Source organism: Cyprinodon tularosa, unplaced genomic scaffold (genome assembly GCF_016077235.1).
Source record: "Cyprinodon tularosa strain WSP-4 unplaced genomic scaffold, ASM1607723v1 ctg181, whole genome shotgun sequence".
Classification (NCBI taxonomy): Eukaryota; Metazoa; Chordata; class Actinopteri; order Cyprinodontiformes; family Cyprinodontidae; genus Cyprinodon; species Cyprinodon tularosa.
In genome coordinates, this window is record NW_024038614.1 from 420,962 (window position 1) to 439,469 (window position 18,508).

The 18,508-nt window shown below is 38.3% G+C and overlaps 3 gene segments (V, D, J or C); all 3 read right to left on the reverse strand.

Annotated features, from left to right (window-relative positions):
• Positions 1 to 2,954: 2,954 nt before the first annotated feature.
• Positions 2,955 to 5,558, reverse strand: LOC119781754. The segment is given in 3 exon segments: positions 2,955 to 3,007; positions 5,112 to 5,426; positions 5,510 to 5,558. Coding segments are annotated over 3 exon segments (417 nt in total).
• A 7,155-nt stretch (positions 5,559 to 12,713) lies between these two features.
• Positions 12,714 to 13,150, reverse strand: LOC119781714. The segment is given in 2 exon segments: positions 12,714 to 13,024; positions 13,105 to 13,150. Coding segments are annotated over 2 exon segments (357 nt in total).
• Positions 13,151 to 14,039: 889 nt separating this feature from the next.
• Positions 14,040 to 15,084, reverse strand: LOC119781757. The segment is given in 3 exon segments: positions 14,040 to 14,077; positions 14,641 to 14,943; positions 15,036 to 15,084. Coding segments are annotated over 3 exon segments (390 nt in total).
• Positions 15,085 to 18,508: the final 3,424 nt, after the last annotated feature.

Genomic DNA, 18,508 nt, shown 5'->3' on the forward strand with positions numbered 1-18,508 from the left:
ATGAATCGCTAGACCCACTGGGAGTTTTTAGATTATATTTTCCTCAAGCAACCTTTGGAAATATAATCCATACACTGAGCAACACTTCATCACGTGTATGAAGAAGTCCATCACATGGATAGCAAAGCCTAAAAACCAAATAATGATGACATGAGCCCCATCCTCCAGGCTGTAGGAAAATTAATTAGGGACAATGAGAAAAGAAAATAGTGGAATAATATTTTTTTTACAGTGTGTGTGACGTCATTGGAACATAGTTCCTGTTTTATACCGGATAATATTCTCACATTTCAAAAACTGCCTCCAGATAAGGCTATTGTGGTTTTTGTACAGCTGCTAAACCAGCTTCCTTCACTGTGCATCATGAACACAATAATAAACAGCAGAATCGTCCGTGTTCAGGCTGTTCATCTGCAGATACAGCTGCTGTTTGCTGTTGTCTCTGGAGATTGTAAACCTACCCTGGACTGAGAGAGAATAAAATTTGGTACTGTCAGCTGTGATACAAGAGACCCACTCCAGTCCTTTCCCAGGAGCCTGTCTGATCCAGTGCATCCAGGAGCTGCTGAATGATAATCCATTGGTTGTACAGGTCAGACGGTGGGAGTCCCCAAGTCTTTTACCCACTGATTCAGATTCTGTCAGAGTCTGACCATCAACACCTGTGAGAAAAGAAGTCATTAATTGTGGCTCTTGTTGGAGAAGGTTTCACTGAAACAAACATTTTCTCACCTATAAAAAAGACAATAGAAAGAAGCAGTCCTGATCTGAAGTCCATGATGTTCAGATTTGCTTCTTGCTCTCTGATAGCCGTTGCAAAAATAAGACTTTAAGTCACTAAGGTTTTGCATTAACTCCTCCTGAAAGGGAGGAACAACTGAAACATACTCTGTCAAATTCATGCAGTGTAAGGATTTCTTCTCTTTTTGAATGTATGAACTATAATTATTTGCATTAGATTTTTTTCATAACAAGCACAAAACTTCAAAATAGAGCATTAAGAACAGATCCATACAGTATTTTAAAAGGAGTCACCTCAAAATCCACTAGTCCAGACTGGTTGCAGCCCTGGTGCCCTTTAAATCATTATATTTAATCTATTAACTTGCTGGAAAGTAATTGTTTAGTAGTTGTTCATGTTTATGTGAAGCAGACCTGCATTCATTATAGAAACAAAGCTATAGAAAATGCACATTTTTATTGCTTCTTTTTCAAAAGTGCCAAATTTGAAAGGCATCCAGTGCATTTGGAAACATTACCTCCTACCTTAGATGGTTAGAGGAAAATGTTTGCAATTTCAACCAAAAGTGTTTTTTCTTTGAGTTTAACTTAAAAATGTAATATAAGGAGTGTGGAATTCTATTTATATAAAGAAAACATCCTGCCCTGTCTTGAAGTTTAATTGGAGAAACTAAGGTTATGTTTTTGGTAGCATACCTGAGACTCTGACCTAGATTTTATGTTTTTTAACATATAGCTCAATACAAGGAGTAAAACACCATAAACCTTTGGTGTTAAAGTAGTTGCGAAGTTAAATTTGATAGCCAAGCTAGTATATATTTTTTGAGTGAACCTAACTGACAAAAATAAAAGCCTTTGTTTTTCTCTAAAAAAATAAACCTGAACATTTAAAAAGGTAAACCATTACTTTTTTGATTTGTAATGAATTTCCATGTAGGAGGCTCTTTCAGATTTTAAATCGCTACTCATCTCTGACCTGGCCTTTGATAGTATGTGTGAGGTTTATTTTAGCCTGCTAGGTTGCTTTTTTCTTTTTTTTTTAACACACTTTTCTTTTATTTGTGTGTAATGCTTCTATTGCTCTATTTACTTTTAAGCTAATTTCAACCCTGTTGTTCACTGTAAGCACTTTGATCCTCAGGAAAATTTTAAGTTCTTTACAGGTAAAGAACTTCTTTTAGATTATTATCAACTCTTCCAAATGCAAAGATCTTAATGACATTTTTCAAGTTTGTTTTTAAAAGGACTAACAAACATGGTTATGATCAAAAAGTATTTTGTAAATTTTTTAAACCCTGCCAAATTAACCAAGTAAAATATATTTTGGGCTTTAAAAAATTCTAATCTTCTACAGAGAAGGTTGAGCATGTACTGTAATATACTTCAAAAAGATTTTTAGTTTTAAATTTGGATCTATGAAAAAACTCTTTTAGTCAATATCATTTATGGTTTAAGAGCACCTCCTCTGGTGGGTTAGTAATAATGCAAATGCTCTTTACTCAGGAGCTGCCAGGAGTTTCTCTTCTTTTATTTCACTTTTAACAAACAGTATGGCAGAAGCGACTGTATAATAAGCTGCAATAATGATTTCAGGTTTAAAGAAGTGTGCTATTTAAAGAACTTTTTTTTTCCTACGTGGCTCCAAATGACCACAATCCCGATATACTTTAGTCTACTAGAAACACTCTGCTGCTCCTAGCATCAGTCACAAAGACCAGAGTCTCTTGATTCCTGCTCATCTAAGGTCTTGGGAGGAGGGAGAAAAACCCTTTATTCTGAGGATCCTAAACAGTAGAACTGTTTTCCCTTGCATCTTCATTCTGCTGGCTGTCTGGGAGTAAAAAAAAAAAAAAGAAAAACAATTTTTTCCATCAGACCTTTTTGCTTTGAGTTCATATTTTATATTTGTTGTTATACTTAAAATTGTATTTTATTCATATTTTACTGTTTTTTTTTTTTTTTACTTTGAGTAAAGTATTAATGTGGCAGGATTAGTCTGATGTGGCAATGTGCAATTAGAACTTAGTACCTACTTATTTATTAACTATTAATTTAATATAGATACAAATTATTGCAACAACCCCACATTAATGTTTCACACAGAATCAATCTTAAGTAGGAGGCACTTCCATCCATTTCATTTACAACATTCAATCACAATATAACTTCCCTTACATCACTTGCTGTACACTAATGGTGAACAGTTCAAAAGCTTAGCCCTGTGACCATATACCATAAACAAAAGAATGCAAAGCAAATAACAGAAATAATGCACCACAAATCCAATAAAGAGCCACCACCCTGAAAATCACCAAGAGTTGGCCCTTGCCTTGTCACAAATACATGAGAATATACATAAGAAATTAGAGAAATCATAATAAATGCTGGTTCTTCTTCAGGACAAACCGGCCTAACCACGCTCCACTGGTCATCAACAGCTCAGCTGTAGAGGTGGTGATGAGCACCAAATTCCTGGGGGTGCACATCACAGACACCCTCACCTGGAATGTAAACGACACCTCACTGGTCAAATGGGCACAGAAGCAATGTAATTCTTGCGGAGGATCAGGAGACCCCACCTGCCCCCACCCATCCTCACCACCTTCTACAGAAGCACCATAGAGAGCGTTCTGACCAGCTGTCTCACTGTGTGGTGTGGAGGCTGCAGTGCCTCAGACTGGAAGAAAGTGAGGAGAGTAGTGAGAACAGCACAGAACAACATAGGGGCTTCTCTTCCCTCCATTAGAAACATTTCATCCCAGCGCTGCGTGTCCCAAGCCTGTAACATCATGAATTACCCCTCACAACCCCACTATGGACTGTTCCTCCCGCTGCCCCCTGGGAAGAGACTTCGAAGTATTAAATGCAGGTCCAGCAGATTCCACAACAGCTTCTTCCCCACCGCCATCAGACTACTGAACTGTTGAAAATTCTAAATCAAGTCACAGACTCTGCATCGAACTGATAATACCAAACAAAAATAATGCATATTTTGGCCATATGTATTTGTCTTGAAATGCTCTGAACTTTCATATCAATGTGTTTTTGCACCATGTTTTTTTTTTTTTTCTCCCACACTGTTTGCATTTGATCATTGCTGAGCTTTATGGAATGGAAACATTCATCTTACTGCTAAGCTGATGTTCATTTGATGTCTGAAAGCTGTAGAAAACAAAATTTCGTTTTGTTTGCACTCTGTGTTTACAAAATGACAATCAAAAGTTGTTTAAGTCTAAGTCTAAATAAAACACTAAATTTACTTAAACACAGATTAACCTGAACCAAAATAATTAAACCAGAGTAATAATATGTTTCGGGTGTTCTGTCGGTGTTCAGATTCAAACAGGGTAAAATTCAGAACAACAAACTACAGTTATACTTCTAAACCGTGAAATCTAATGAAACACAAGATTAAAAGATTTATTTTGCTGCTTTTTATCACTAGTTTTTTTCTTTCACAGTTTCTGCAGTAGTTTCACTTTTGGAGCCTTAAGTATGTTAAAGTAAATGCCAAGCTTAAATTTCACAGCCAGATTAGCCTAGATTTTCTGAGTGAAGCTAACTGGCAAAAATAAACCCCCTTTTTTTCTAAAAAAAATAACCCAAACATTTAAAAACAGTAATCCATCACTTTTTTATGATGCGGCATCACTTTCCATTGAGGAAATTTGATTTTAGCCTGCCAGATTGCTTGTTTTTAAATACACAATTTTGTTATTTTTTACTCTACTTTTTTATATCTTTTTTCCCTAATCTTTACCCTGTTGCTCGCAGTACAGCAATTTGATACCTGGGAAAATTTTAAATGCTTCACAGATAAGGCTGGATTTGATTGGATTGGACTTTTAAAACTATATTTTCTAACTGAGACATAGGGTCATAAGAGGTTTCACTAAGTAATTTATGGTAATACTTTAGATCATTATCAACTCTTTCAAACACATTGATCCTAATAAAAATTTTGCAGTAGAAGTTTGTTTTAAACAAGTTCAAAAATTAATAACAATCATGATTCAGATCAAAAAGTGTTTCGTAGATTTTGTAAACCCCGTCATATAAACAAAGTAACATATATTTTCCAATAAATAAGTATAATTTAATATAATTATAATTAAATCTATATAGGAAGTTTGTTTTTTGTCAAAATATTTTATTTACAGAAGTTCAAATGAAAATCAAAGACATTTAAAATAAAAAAGAATTTGGCAAATTTATTTTTCTCGCAACCCATAATTTAATCATAGTACATTTTCTTTTCCCCAAACTTTTAAACAACATAGTACAATGGATTCTGCCGGTCAAAATAAAGGCTCCCCTTACATTACTTTTAAAGAACTGGAGGTTTTTGTACAGCTGCGAAACTGAATTCAGCAACAGTGTCTCTCGCGCACAATAATAAACAGCTGAATCTTCTGTTCTCAGGCTGTTCATCTGCAAATACAGCTGCTGTTTGCTGTTGTCTCTGGAGATGGTAAACCGACCTCGGACTGAATCAGGGTACCATGCCCCACTACCACCATTATTGATATAAGAAATCCATTTCAGTCCCTTCCCAGGAGCCTGTCTGATCCAGGCCATCCAGTGGTTGCTGAATGTGAATCCAGAGGCTCTACAGGTCAGCTGGTGAGACTCTCCTGGTCTTTTAACAACTGATTCAGATTCGGTAAGAGTCTGACAATGAACACCTGTAAAGTAACACAATTAATAAACACAGTCAATGTCAGAAAACAGTTATATGACTTTTTTTTTTTTTTTCATAATTTTCCACCTGTAAAGCAGATGATGTAAAACAGCAGCCCAGATGTGTAGCCCATCATGTTTCAGAGTGATTCCTGCCCTCTCACTCTTTGTCACAGTAATACAAATAGAGCTGGAAATCATTACACTTTGCATTGACTCCACCCATTAGTGACGGAGGAATCAAATTTTGATCTATGAGGTAGGCAAAATGTAGTTCATAGAGTTACACATTTTTTTTTATGATTGATGAGTTTTTTTTAAATATATTTTTATAATACAGTAATTCATGATAAGATTCTTTATCATACCGTAGGCATAGTATTTTGTTTTTTTAAGGAAATGGCCTCATTAATTAGCCAAAGGTATTTCAATCTGAAAAACTCACACAGAGAGAAAAGATAATTAGAAGAATTTATTGATAAGAAAGTATAGTCTTTGGCGCTCAGACCTCGGCAGGAACATTCATGCTGAATTATGCTTTAACATGCATGAGTAGATGAATGTGAATAGGGATGTTCCCCCCGGCCTGAAACTGGTGGTGGTTTGATCCGAGCTGGTTGACAAGGTGATCTGCTGGGCAGAATTGTGGGACTAGAAGACTGAGGGAGCTGACGCCGGGGCTTCACTCAGACTCGGGATATAGAGGTCCTGCTCGGTGATGCAGGTACCGTGAACTGTCCATGATGAGCAAGCATGAAGCGACAGTGGAGAGGAAAAACTCCCCTTTGGGAAGAAACCTCTGGCAGAACCGGGCTCAACATGGTGGTCTTCTGCCGGACCAATGCGATGAGACGAGGGATGGTGACAACTGGGATTAATACTCTCTGATGAGGTTGAGGTGAAGTCGTGTCATGGAGGATGATTCAGCTGCGATGGCGGAGAAGGGGATGGAGGTGGGTGAATTGTCGTCTGAATCGAAATCCGACATTGCGATTGCAGGATAGCGGCTGTGGTGAGATTTGAGGGAGTTTATAAAGTGGAAGCAGGACGCTGATTGGGCTTCGTGGTGGAGTAGTTCGAAGCTGATTGGCTCGCTTCAGAGACGGATCGGCTTCTGATTGATGGAGGTAAGTCAGAGTTTCTTCAATTGAACTTCCGCTAGAGCTTCATTTCAATCTGAAATAACTCACACAGAGAGAAAAGATAATTAGAAGAATTTATTGATAAGAAAGAATAGTCTTTGGCACTCAGACCTCGGCAGGAACATTCATGCTGAATTATGCTTTAACATGCATGAGTAGATGAATGTGAATAGGGATGTTCCCCCAAAAAGCCGAGGTCGAGGCCGGAGAGTCCGTATGCTCGTAGGGCATACACTAGGGACAGAATAAAGAATGCGTAATGAAATGCTGAGAAGGTTTGCGAACAACTTACCGAGCCAGGTTGTTGATGAGGATGGCGACCACTGTTGACGCCGAAAACTTACCGATGGTGATTTACCCATGATGATGATGATGAACCCATGATGATGATGATGATGAACCCATGATGATGATGATGATGATGAACCCATGATGATGATGGTGATGAACCCATGATGATGATGGTGATGAACCCATGATGATGATGATCCCATGATGATGATGATCCCATGATGATGATGATGATGAACCCATGATGATTTACCCATGGTGATGATGATGATGATTATGATGATGATGATTTACCGATGATGATGATGATTTACCGATGATGATGATGATGATTTACTGATGATGATGATGATGATGATGATGATTTACCCATGATGATGATGATTTACCCATGATGATGATTTACCCATGATGATGATTTACCCATGATGATGATTATGATGATGATGATTTACCCATGATGATGATAATGAATCTTGCGGATGAGTCTGATAATGAATCTTGCGGATGAGTCCATATAGAACATATAACATGACGGGATACAGACACATGACGAGACGCAGACATGGTGCATATTGGTGCATTGAAAATGCATGCAAAATGGCGTAAAGGATGCATGACGAGACACGACGAGACACAGATAGGGAGCATGTGATGCATTAGGGAATGAATCTTGCGGATGAGTCTGATAATGAATCTTGCGGATGAGTCTGATAATGAATCTTGCGGATGAGTCTGATAATGAATCTTGCGGATGAGTCTGATAATGAATCTTGCAGATGAGTCTGATAATGAATCTTGCGGATGAGTCTGATAATAAATCTTGCGGATGAGTCTGATAATGAATCTTGCGGATGAGTCTGATAATGAATCTTGCGGATGAATCTGATAATGATCTTGCGGATGATTCTTGCGGATGATAACATATATGAAGAATTGATGCATTAGGGAATGCATGCTAAATGGTGTCAAGGATGCATGACGAGACACAGACCAGACGTGATGTGACACATAGGAGAATGCATATAAATGCCTGTCATAAAGGTGAGATTGCATGAATGCGAGCCAGAATGAAGACAGCATGAATATAGCAAGGAGACAGCATGGAAGACTGCATGAAGCAGGGAATAATGAAGAAAACTGATAAGGAGTGCGAGTAGAAAATGAGTTAGAGGATGGTCGTGTTTAGGTCAGAAAATTATGAGAATGAGTTGAACCACCACCAGTATTTGTAATAGAGTTACCTAGAGGCAGAGAGAGCGCTGAGCTGCGAGAATTGGTGAGAGTTCTGGGCGGATGAATGAGGTATAGCTGGTGAACCATCGGCCCAGAGCTGAGGGAAGCCTCAGAACCCCGCGAGTAGCTGCGATGCAGCTGCTCGGTCCAGAACGAATGCCCAGATTACCTACTAGAGGGAAGGCCACATGATTCTAAGAGTATCCTGAGGTGGTGAAGGACCATGAGTGGACGTAGGGTAACCCTTGGGCGAATGAAAGTGCTTGAATGCCTGAAACATGACGCGCCGAGATGATGAAACGTTAGTGACTGCTTCCGGTTATGCTTCTGATGAAGGCATGAGAGACTGGGAGGAGGAGTGACTTATTAGTGGCTTCAACTACTACGAAGTTATCGCAGTGGGCGGACGCGATTCCTTCCCAAAGCCCCACGATGGCAAGCTAGCTAAGGGTAGACCTCACACAAGCATAATTGGGTGTGAATAAGAGGCCATGAACCCGCGAACCACCTGTCCTGAAGAACCACCCAAAACCTACGGATGCAGCATCCGTAAAATTTTTGAAGCATGGCAGGAGATAGATAATGTCGACATAGAAAAGAAATTTCGTTCCAATTTAGAAGCAGTCTGACCAGGAGATCCGAACGGCAGCCTACGTTCAGTAATCTGACCAAGGAGAGGGATGGAAATTGCCGGATCAAGCAACTGGGAATGAAAGAGCGGCCTTAAGAAATAAGCGCATGGCAAATAGCTGACCTAGCAAGGAGCGCAATTGGCATTTAGAAATGACTGATGGAGAACATCAGTTTTGTATTTTTTTTTTTTTTTTGAAGAAGAAGAAGAAGAAGAAGACAGAACGATAATCAGAAGTAATAATAAGGGGTGGTAAGATGACGGGCTGCTAAGACTGAGGTACGATATATATAAAGCGTGCACGGCGGGGACAGACTGATTCGGATGGGCCTCCTGCAGAAGCTCTAAGTAATCGCGATAGATGCTGAATTGGCCAATAGAAAGATCTCTGGTAGACGGAGATCGGATGATTTAAGGAAAACTGTGACGTCACCTGCTGATGCAACCTGCTGATCAACTTCAGGGGAGGGAAGAATAAGAAGACTAAATTAAAATATTTCCCCTGAATAATTTAGAACGAGGCTAGTGGAAATATCAGCATGCATGTTAATATAAGTATGCCTGAATAGAGGCAGACAAAGCATAAGAGCAAACTCAAATAGATAGAAAATTATGAATGAAAACATGGTTGAATACGTCTTACCTAAGGCTGGCCCGGCGGGCGTTCCCTAATGTGAATGAGGGGAGGGGGAGGTCCGTCTGAGCAGACAGCGGCAGGGATGACGTGGCAGTGCAGGGATTTCCACGTTTGGAGCGTGCGGACAGCGTCGAAGGATTGAGTGAGAGAGTCCGGTGGAGCGGAGGGAGGCAGAGAGCTGTTAAACGCCAGAAGGACTAGACGGGGGAGCTGCTATGAATCAGGAAGCTGAAGAAGGTCCAAGGCTGCATTGAAACGATGAGAAGGAGCGGGCGTAGCGGTGACTGCTGCTGGGACAGATCCGGGAGGCCTTCTGCGCCTGGCGAGGGGAGCGGAGGACTTGCATGTCTTTTGCGGCCGGGAATCGGAGCAATTGAAGAGCGGAAGGCGAGGGAGATGAATCACGAGGAGGTAAGAGGGAGGGTCGTTAAGGCATCTGAGCAGAGTCTAGGTCGGAGCCTGGCAATATACCCTTGGAGTGTAACGCGGAAGAAGGAGATGAGAGCGGCTAGACGGGAGCTTCTCCGAGCGGGGAAAATTGAATTGTCGTCTGAATCGAAATCCGACATTGCGATTGCAGGATAGCGACTGTGGTGAGATTTGAGGGAGTTTATAAAGTGGAAGCAGGACGCTGATTGGGCTTCGTGGTGGAGTAGTTCGAAGCTGATTGGCTCGCTTCAGAGACGGATCGGCTTCTGATTGATGGAGGTAAGTCAGAGTTTCTTCAATTGAACTTCTGCTAGAGCTTCATGTTTTTGAAATTAGAAATCAGTCAATAATAATGATAATTATAATATTAATAATTCTAGAAGGAAAATGTTTAGTATACAATATATAGTAAATGCAGGTGTAAGCTTCAGAACTCATTGCATTAATGTTTAGGTCAAAACAGAGGGAAATATATTTCTTTTGTTGTTGCTGAATGACAGAGGGATTCTTTTATTAAATCCATTTTAGATTTTTTACTAAGTAGTTAATGATAATGTAAACAAATATGCTGTATTGAATGTTCTTTTTTCAGAGAGATTATTTTAGCTTCACCATCCTGAAATTATTTTAGAAGATAAGTGATTTAATTCTTTTCCGATGATGGAACGTCAGCAAACAAGAATTAATGACGTAACATCACAGCCGTAAGTTATACTGTCATTAATGTTTGTCTAAGTGAGTTTTTGTATAGCCACACTTTTACCACTGTGTGTAACCAGTAAAATACATTGTGCTGTTACTGTTGTTTTTTGTATTTTCTGTGTATCTATCAACACTTCTAATGAACTTTTTTAGTTGAATCATTCAGTATTCATCCCTCCCATTGGTTTTCCTATTAGATGTCAGACCCACTGCGCTCCTTACTGGCTAAAATGTAATTTCTTTAGGATTCTTCCTCTCTGAGGTGGTGGTAAATACTGTTGGAAAGTAAAGAACCAGTAAAAATAGGAGATAGATTCACAGAAAAAAAGCAATTTCAATAAAGTTAAAAGACAGACAGACTATCTGGAGACAGACTGTCTGATCATTATCTCGATACTGAAGCTGAAGCTAAGAATTATACTCTTTCAACTTTTAATTAACAGGCAGGCAGAGTGATCTTAGCTGGATGCAATTTGCATTTCAATATGAGCTCTATCTGAGTTATTTTTTAATGAAAGTATTCACTTAAACTGCCCTAATTATGTAGCACACTGAGAAAACTTTGGAAATAGAAATAAAACACTCATGAACAAACTTAATAACAGTAAAAAATGCACCTAAAAAAAAATAAACTTCTAAAGAGAAGGTTGAGCATGGTTAAAAACAAAGCAGAGATATGAGGGCCATACTAAAAGTAGATTATCCTATAAATGTATTATATTTCAAAAAGGTTAGTTTTAAATGTAACACATAATAAGTCTATCATTCAATATCATTTATGGTATAAGAGCGCCTCATCTGGTGGGTTAGTAATAATACAATTGGTCTTTACTCAGAAGCTGCCAGGAGTTTCTCTTCTTTTGTTCTACTTTTAATAAACAGATTGGCAGATGGAACATTATAATAAACTGCTCCCCAGGTGCTGGACAATGGCAGCCCACTGCTCCATAAGGGGATGGGTTAAATGCAGAGATGGGTTAAAGGCTTTGAAGACAAAACATACCAAATAAAAAAGTTTAGGTCTACTCTTTATTTTGTAGAATATACGTAATAAAAGAACATCTAGAAATATATTTTGAAATAAAACAGCTTCACTGACATTGTGCAAGTTTACAAAGAGATCTTCTAATTAAGTGGAGATGTATGAAAAAATGGGAAAGTAGAATAACCACACACTCCAAGGAGCAACATTGCACAGTGTTACTAATCAACAATGAATATGTTTATGTAAGGCAGGTTTATGTATATTGAAAACAGAATATATTGAATGAAAGTGATACACAGATTAAATAAACAAAATAATAACTAATTAAAAAAAAGCCTAGAGGTTATAAAAACAAAAACGTTTTTTTTTTTCATTTCTAAAATATAGAATGTGTAGTTGCAATACAATTATCCTCATTTGCAAAAGTTTGAAGAATCATTTTGTAAGGAAATTGTTGAAAACACTGTAAGTGGTTTTCCCCCCGGGGTCCGTTAATTCGAGTGCAGGGAACTTAAATGTGATGGAGTGTTATAAAAAAATTCTGGACAACGAAGCTTCGATTCGCCTTTGCAAAGGGAGAGGAGAATCTGCACGCATTTACTTAACTGATTAAAAATGCATTTGCTTGAGCACCTTTTTAAATTGTTAACTTTAAGTGACATGTAATAGTTTTTTAAAAAGTTGAGGAAGGGTTGTGATATTTTTTTTCATGGTCATCTATGATAGAAAAAAACAAAAAACAAAACGGAAATAATAGAAACCAATCGGATTGCTCCTCATGTGTGGAAAAAGAGCCATTGTGTTTTTTTTTGTTTTTTTTTTTCCAAAATGGAGGCTAAAATTCTTGTATTGCACAGCCTACTGTTTTAAACATTAAGAAAGGTTTTGGTTTTAAACCATATTTCATTAAAAGTACATACAATCAAAAATGGATGACATAATTAGTTATGTTAATAGTTTAGATTATTTTTTTCTTCCTAAAAACACAATTTTCCTCACCAAATGTCTGCATTACAATTTGACAAGGAGTTTCTTCCGCTCAAACTCTTACTGTAAAAAAGTTAAAACATAAAAAGAAAAACATTAATAATGAAAAAAATTACTTGAAATTAATTAACCTCTCATACTAACATTGTTGGAGCCTTAAGCATAAAGAGATTTTCCTGTCAGAATAAAGGCTCCTCTCAGATAAATGTGAAGGAAGCTGAGGTTTTTGTACAGCTGCTGAACTGACTTCAGTCACTGTGCCCGTCGAGCACAATAATAAACAGCAGAATCTTCTGTTCTCAGGATGCTCATCTGCAGATACACCTGCTGTTTGCTGTTGTCTCTGGAGATGGTGAACCGGCCTTGGATTGACTGAGAATAATAGGTGCTACCACTAGGATGGATTAAAGCAAGCCATTCCAGTCCCTCCTCAGGAGCCTGTCTGATCCAGGCCAAGTAGTAGCTGGTGAATGTGAATCCAGAGGCTGTACAGGTCAGTTTGTGAGACTCTCCTGGTCTTTTAACCACTGGTTCAGATTCTCTCAGAGTCTGACAGTAAATGCCTGTAAAGCAAACAAAGTATTTTTCTTTTCAGTTAACTGATTCATAAAGAAAGTTAGAAATTCTGTCACCATTTTCTTACCCGTAAAGCAGATCATAGAAAACAGCAGTCCAGATCTGTAGTCCATTGTGGTTCAGTGTGATTTTTGTTTTCTGACTGATTGTCACATTCACACAAATAAGAAATCAATTATAAAGTTTTGCATTGACTCCACCTTTCAGGGAGGAGAAATTCAAACTCAGACTTATGAGGCAAGCACAGCTCATACAGTTTTGTTTCATAGTGGGATGTTTCATATTTTTCTGAAAGGCAGTGATTTCAGATAATACTTTTTTGGTGATCATAATAATTTCAGTTTTAGTCAAACTAATAAGAAGCCTCATCATCGGCCCCACCGCTTCCCAGCTCCTCCACTCTGCATTATCAATCACATCCAGGGGAAAACCTCCAACTCTCTTCCCGGCAAACAACAAACACTTTGTCTCCTCCAGGAACCTGCACCTCCAGCAACTCTTAAGCACCCCCCACGGACTAAACCAAGCAGTACGAAACAGCAGGTTCTCGGACCCCTGGTATGGAGTTTACACTTAGAAAATAAACTAAGTCCAACGCCATACCAGGGTCCTGGATGTTTAAAGCTGTTTAGGTCTGTTCTCTGCTTTCAGGGACTGATGCAGCTAGGCCTTTAACCCCTTATGCCTATCCATGCCACGGCAATAACTAGAAAAATTCTAGCTCCCTCACACCCTCCTGGGGAGCCCGGGAAAAAGACAGATTTCTTACCCAGCAGGTGGAAGGAACCAAACTATGGAAATAAGCATCTACAAGGGGAAATTCACCCATAAACATCCAAACTTATACACCCTGAGCTGGGCTAAAATGGTCCCAGCTCTGTGGAAGGATTTTTTGGACACAAATTTTCCCACTTTCATGACACTGGTACGGCGCTGACATTTAAAAAAAATTCAGACTTATGGGACCCTGGTACGGCGCTGATAGTTTATTGAATAAGAATGCTAATAGTAATAGTAATAAGAAGTACCAATAATAATACTGTAAAGTATTAATAATATTATTATTATTATTGTTAGAATTATAATTGATTGATTGATTGATTGATTGATTGATTGATTGATTGATTGATTGATTGATTGATTGATTGATTGATTGATTGATTGATTCAGCTCCATGATCCAAATGTAAGTCAAAACACAACAAGAAAACCTAAACTTTTTGTATGTACCTTTTTGTAAAATTTCCCAAACTGCAAAAAAGCATGTAAAAAAAAAAAAAAAAAAAACATGCTTCCCCCTCCCTAACGACAGGTTTGGTTTCCTTTTAATAATAAATTACACAACAGTCCTGTACCATAAGCTTCTTTTTTCATACTCTTTATTTGCAGTAGTTAAAAAAGAAATACACAATTATTTACAATAAAAAAAAAAACTTAAAGTGGTTTTCTCACACCCCGCTATATTTCCTGTTTTTTAGATGTTACGTTTTCAAAAAATATTTTGCAATGGTTTCTACCTATCAAAATGAAGGCTCCTCTCAGATAAATGTGAAGGAAGCTGAGGTTTTTGTACAGCTGCTGAACAGACTTCAGTCACTGTGCCTCTCGAGCACAATAATAAACAGCAGAATCTTCTGTTCTCAGGCTGTTCATCTGCAGATAGAGCTGATTTTTGCTGTTGTCTCTGGAGATGGTGAACCTGCCTTGGACTGACTGAGAATAGGCTGTGCCACCACCACCATTATTGATAACAGCAAGCCATTCTAGTCCCTTCCCAGGACCCTGTCTGATCCAATGCATGTAGTAGTCACTGAATGTGAATCCAGAAGCTGTACAGGTCAGTTTGTGAGACTCTCCTGATCTTTTAACCATTGGTTCAGATTCTCTCAGAGTCTGACTATTAACACCTGTAAAGCAAACAAGGACAGTAAGTATAGTTCTTTTTCAATAAATAGTTTCACAAAAACAGATTGAAGGTTCCCTATATTGTTTTTCTTGCCTGAAAAGCAGATGATAAAACACAGAAGTCCAGATCTGTAGTCCATCATGTTTCAGTGTGATTCTCATACTATGACAGCTTGTCACAGTCACAGAAATAGGACCTGAAAATATTAAACTTTGCATTGACTCCACCTGTCAGGGAGGGAGGGATTCAAACTCATATTTAAGACATAAAAACAATTTAGTTCACAAAGTGTTTTTATGGGTCACATGGTGAGAGTAAAAAAACTAGAACCAAACAAGTTGATCTTCTTATGTAAAAGAAAGATGTTACAGTAATGTGTAATATTCTGTTTATATTAAAAAAGAGTCCTGGTGTAACAATATTGTGTGTCTGCCATCATCGATCCCACTCTTTTCTCTTCAGGTTGTCAGATTGATTGTTTTCCATACTGACTAAAATTTCTTGAGGCTTTGTCAAAAGTGAGGTGGAAGTAAAAGGCTCCACAACCTGACTGTTATAACTTAATAAGGAACTAAATAAAAACGGTATATAGTTCAATACAGAAAAAAAGAAAGAGGAAAAAAATGTTTCTTGTAACAAGTCATTAGCTTACAAGACAGACATATTATTGGGACAGACAATCTGATCATCTTCACAAAACTGAAACTGGAGCAGAGGATGAAAATCTTCAACTCTTACTAAACAGAAAGACAGAATGAGGTTGATTGGGTGTCCTTTCCATTTTCTTTAGAATAAAAGGCAAGTAGATGTTGTATGTGAATAACTGATTGTGTTGGGATCTTGGGATGTACCACCTTCCTCCAGCAGAGTGCGCCGTGGGTCTCCTGGGCTGGAGCCCTCCAGCACACCTGAGACGCATCTACTCATCAGGAGACCTTCCCTTCATAAGCAGCTGCCAGACCTTCCTTCAATGCCGCAGTGTTGACCTTAGTTTGGTTAGCAACCTGAGCTGTTACCTGAAAGAATCTAAGTTGTCTCTAAGTGAGAAAACTGGTTCTAACCTTCCTCTGTCTTTGCTCACAGGAAACCTGTCTTTGGCCTGAAGCTCTGGGTGAGCTTAACCTGCCTTCCAGCCCTGGTGAGCCAAACCTGAAGATTCCTATTTGGATTTCCCCTGCTGCTCTCTGTGAAGAGCTGGAAACTCTGATCAAGGTCTGCCATTCAAAGGCAGAAGCTAGACGCTGCAGCTGCTTGTGTACTCTGCTGAACCAACAGTCTCTGGACCCAACGGTTCCCTCTCTCACAAGAGAAGCCTGGACCCCGTCAAGGTAGAATCAGAACTATCTAAAGGGACTCATTAATCATCTGCCTGCCCAGCTAATCAAACTATCATCTCTGCAGACTTCAGTGAACCCAACCCGGACCTGTTCTAGATCCAGTTCATGTTTTTGTGTGTCAATATCTTAAATAAACTCTGTTAAACTTTTACCCAGCCTCCGTTGTGTTCTGCATGTGGGTTTGATATAAAACCAATCATGACAGATTGTTTATTTAATGAGAGCATTCACTTAAAGATAGAAATAAGACACTCATGAAGCGCACACATTCATTCATAAACAATAAAAAAAATTTACTTTATAGACCAATGAATAATCATCCAAAGAGAAGGTTAATTATACTTATAAGATAAAAGCAGAGAAACTAAAAGTATACAAAAGAAGTCTAAGTCTATTAAGTCTATTAGTCAATATCATTTATGGCAGTGGTTCCCAGCGATTTTCTCCTGGGCCCCCCTTTGGATTACAATAAAATTTCCACGCCCCCACCCCCCCCCCCCCCCCCCCCCCCAAAAAAAAAAAAAAAAAGAATCAACTGGTCACACACATCGTTCAACCAGATATAATAGATCTATACACATATTTTGTTTTCAAACTCCACTGAAGTTTATTTCACAGTTCAGGTTGCAACAAAACAAACTACACACCATCTGTAGGAACACTTGTGTAACTGTATTTTTTTAATAGTTCTATACTGTAGATTAGAAGAGGATTCTTTGTTGTCTGTGTTATTGTAAACATATTTATTTTTTTTTATTTGTAACAATGTTTAACTTTGCTATAATCTATACATTAAAAAAGCCTCTGTGCAAAATGGAGTGAAAACATTGAACAGCTCCCTGAGAGTTTTTTCTTTGTACTTTAATCCTCCCATCTTTTCAGTGGCTGTAGTGAGCCTGCTTTTTGCTGTAGATCTTCTCAAATCTGGGTTGCAGTGTCACAACTGTCCATTATGCTCAGTCAAGCAAGCGCTGTTTTTTTTTTTTGTTTTGTTTTTTTTCTTCATTCATCCATACCGCTGCCCCCCCTGCAATGGCATTGCGCCCCCCCTAGGGGGCGCGCCCCACACTTTGGGAACCACTGATTTATGGTCTAAGAGCACCTCCTCTGGTGGGTTAGTAATAATGCAAATGCTCTTTACTCAAGAGCTGGCAGGAGTTTCTCTTTTTTGTTTCACTTTTAACAAACAACATGACAGATTGGACATTATAATAAACTGCAATAATTTATTTGATTTCAGGTTTAAAGATCACGTTTGTGCTGGCTCACCTCCGTTACCAACGTCATTAAAAAATCTTTTCATAACTTTTCAAGTTATCCTGATAAACACACTGATCAACACACACACACAATCTCTCCTAAAAACATAACCTCTTTAGCCAAGGTAACTAGTCAGTATCAATTGTTATATAAGAGCACCACGTCTGGTGTTTAGTAATAAAGAAAATGCTTATCTATTAAGGAACTGCCAGAAATGTTTCTTCTATTGTTCATCTCTTAACTAAGAACATGAAATTAATTAACGAATTAATTAATGACATAACATCACATTCAAGAGCTATACTGTGCATTTTTACCACTGTGTGTAACCAGTATCCAGTAAAATACATTGTGCTGTTAGTGTTATTTCTTGGATTTTTTTTCTATTGACACTTTTGATGAACTTTTTTAGTTGAATCATTCTGTATTCATCCCTCCCATTGGTTTTCCTATTGATGTCAGACCCACTGTGCTCCTTACTGGCTAAAATGTAAATTCTTTAGGGTTCTTCCTCTCTGAGGTGGAGGTAATGACTGTTGGAAAGAAAAGAACCAGTTAAAACTAGGAGATAGATTAACAGAAAAAAATCAATTTCAATAAAGCTTAAAAGACAGACAGACTATCTGGAGAGGCTGTCTGATCATTATCTTTTTAGTGAGCTGAAGCTAAAAATTCAATCTGAAAAACTCACAAATAGAGATACGATTAGAAGAGTTTTATTGATATATTTACATTAGTCTTTGGCTCTCAGACCTCGGCAGGAAACATTAGGGTTTAATTATTCTGCTTTGATATGGATGAACAGGAGTAGGGTTGTTTCCCCCCAGGCCTGAAACTGGTGGTGGAGTGGAGATGGATGAAGTTGGTCAGTTAATGGCTGCTGTATAAAGAGATCCAGTGAACTGCATGAGTTGGTACTAGAGCTTCACTCTAAAACCTGGAAGAGGAGAATCCAGCTGGATAACACAG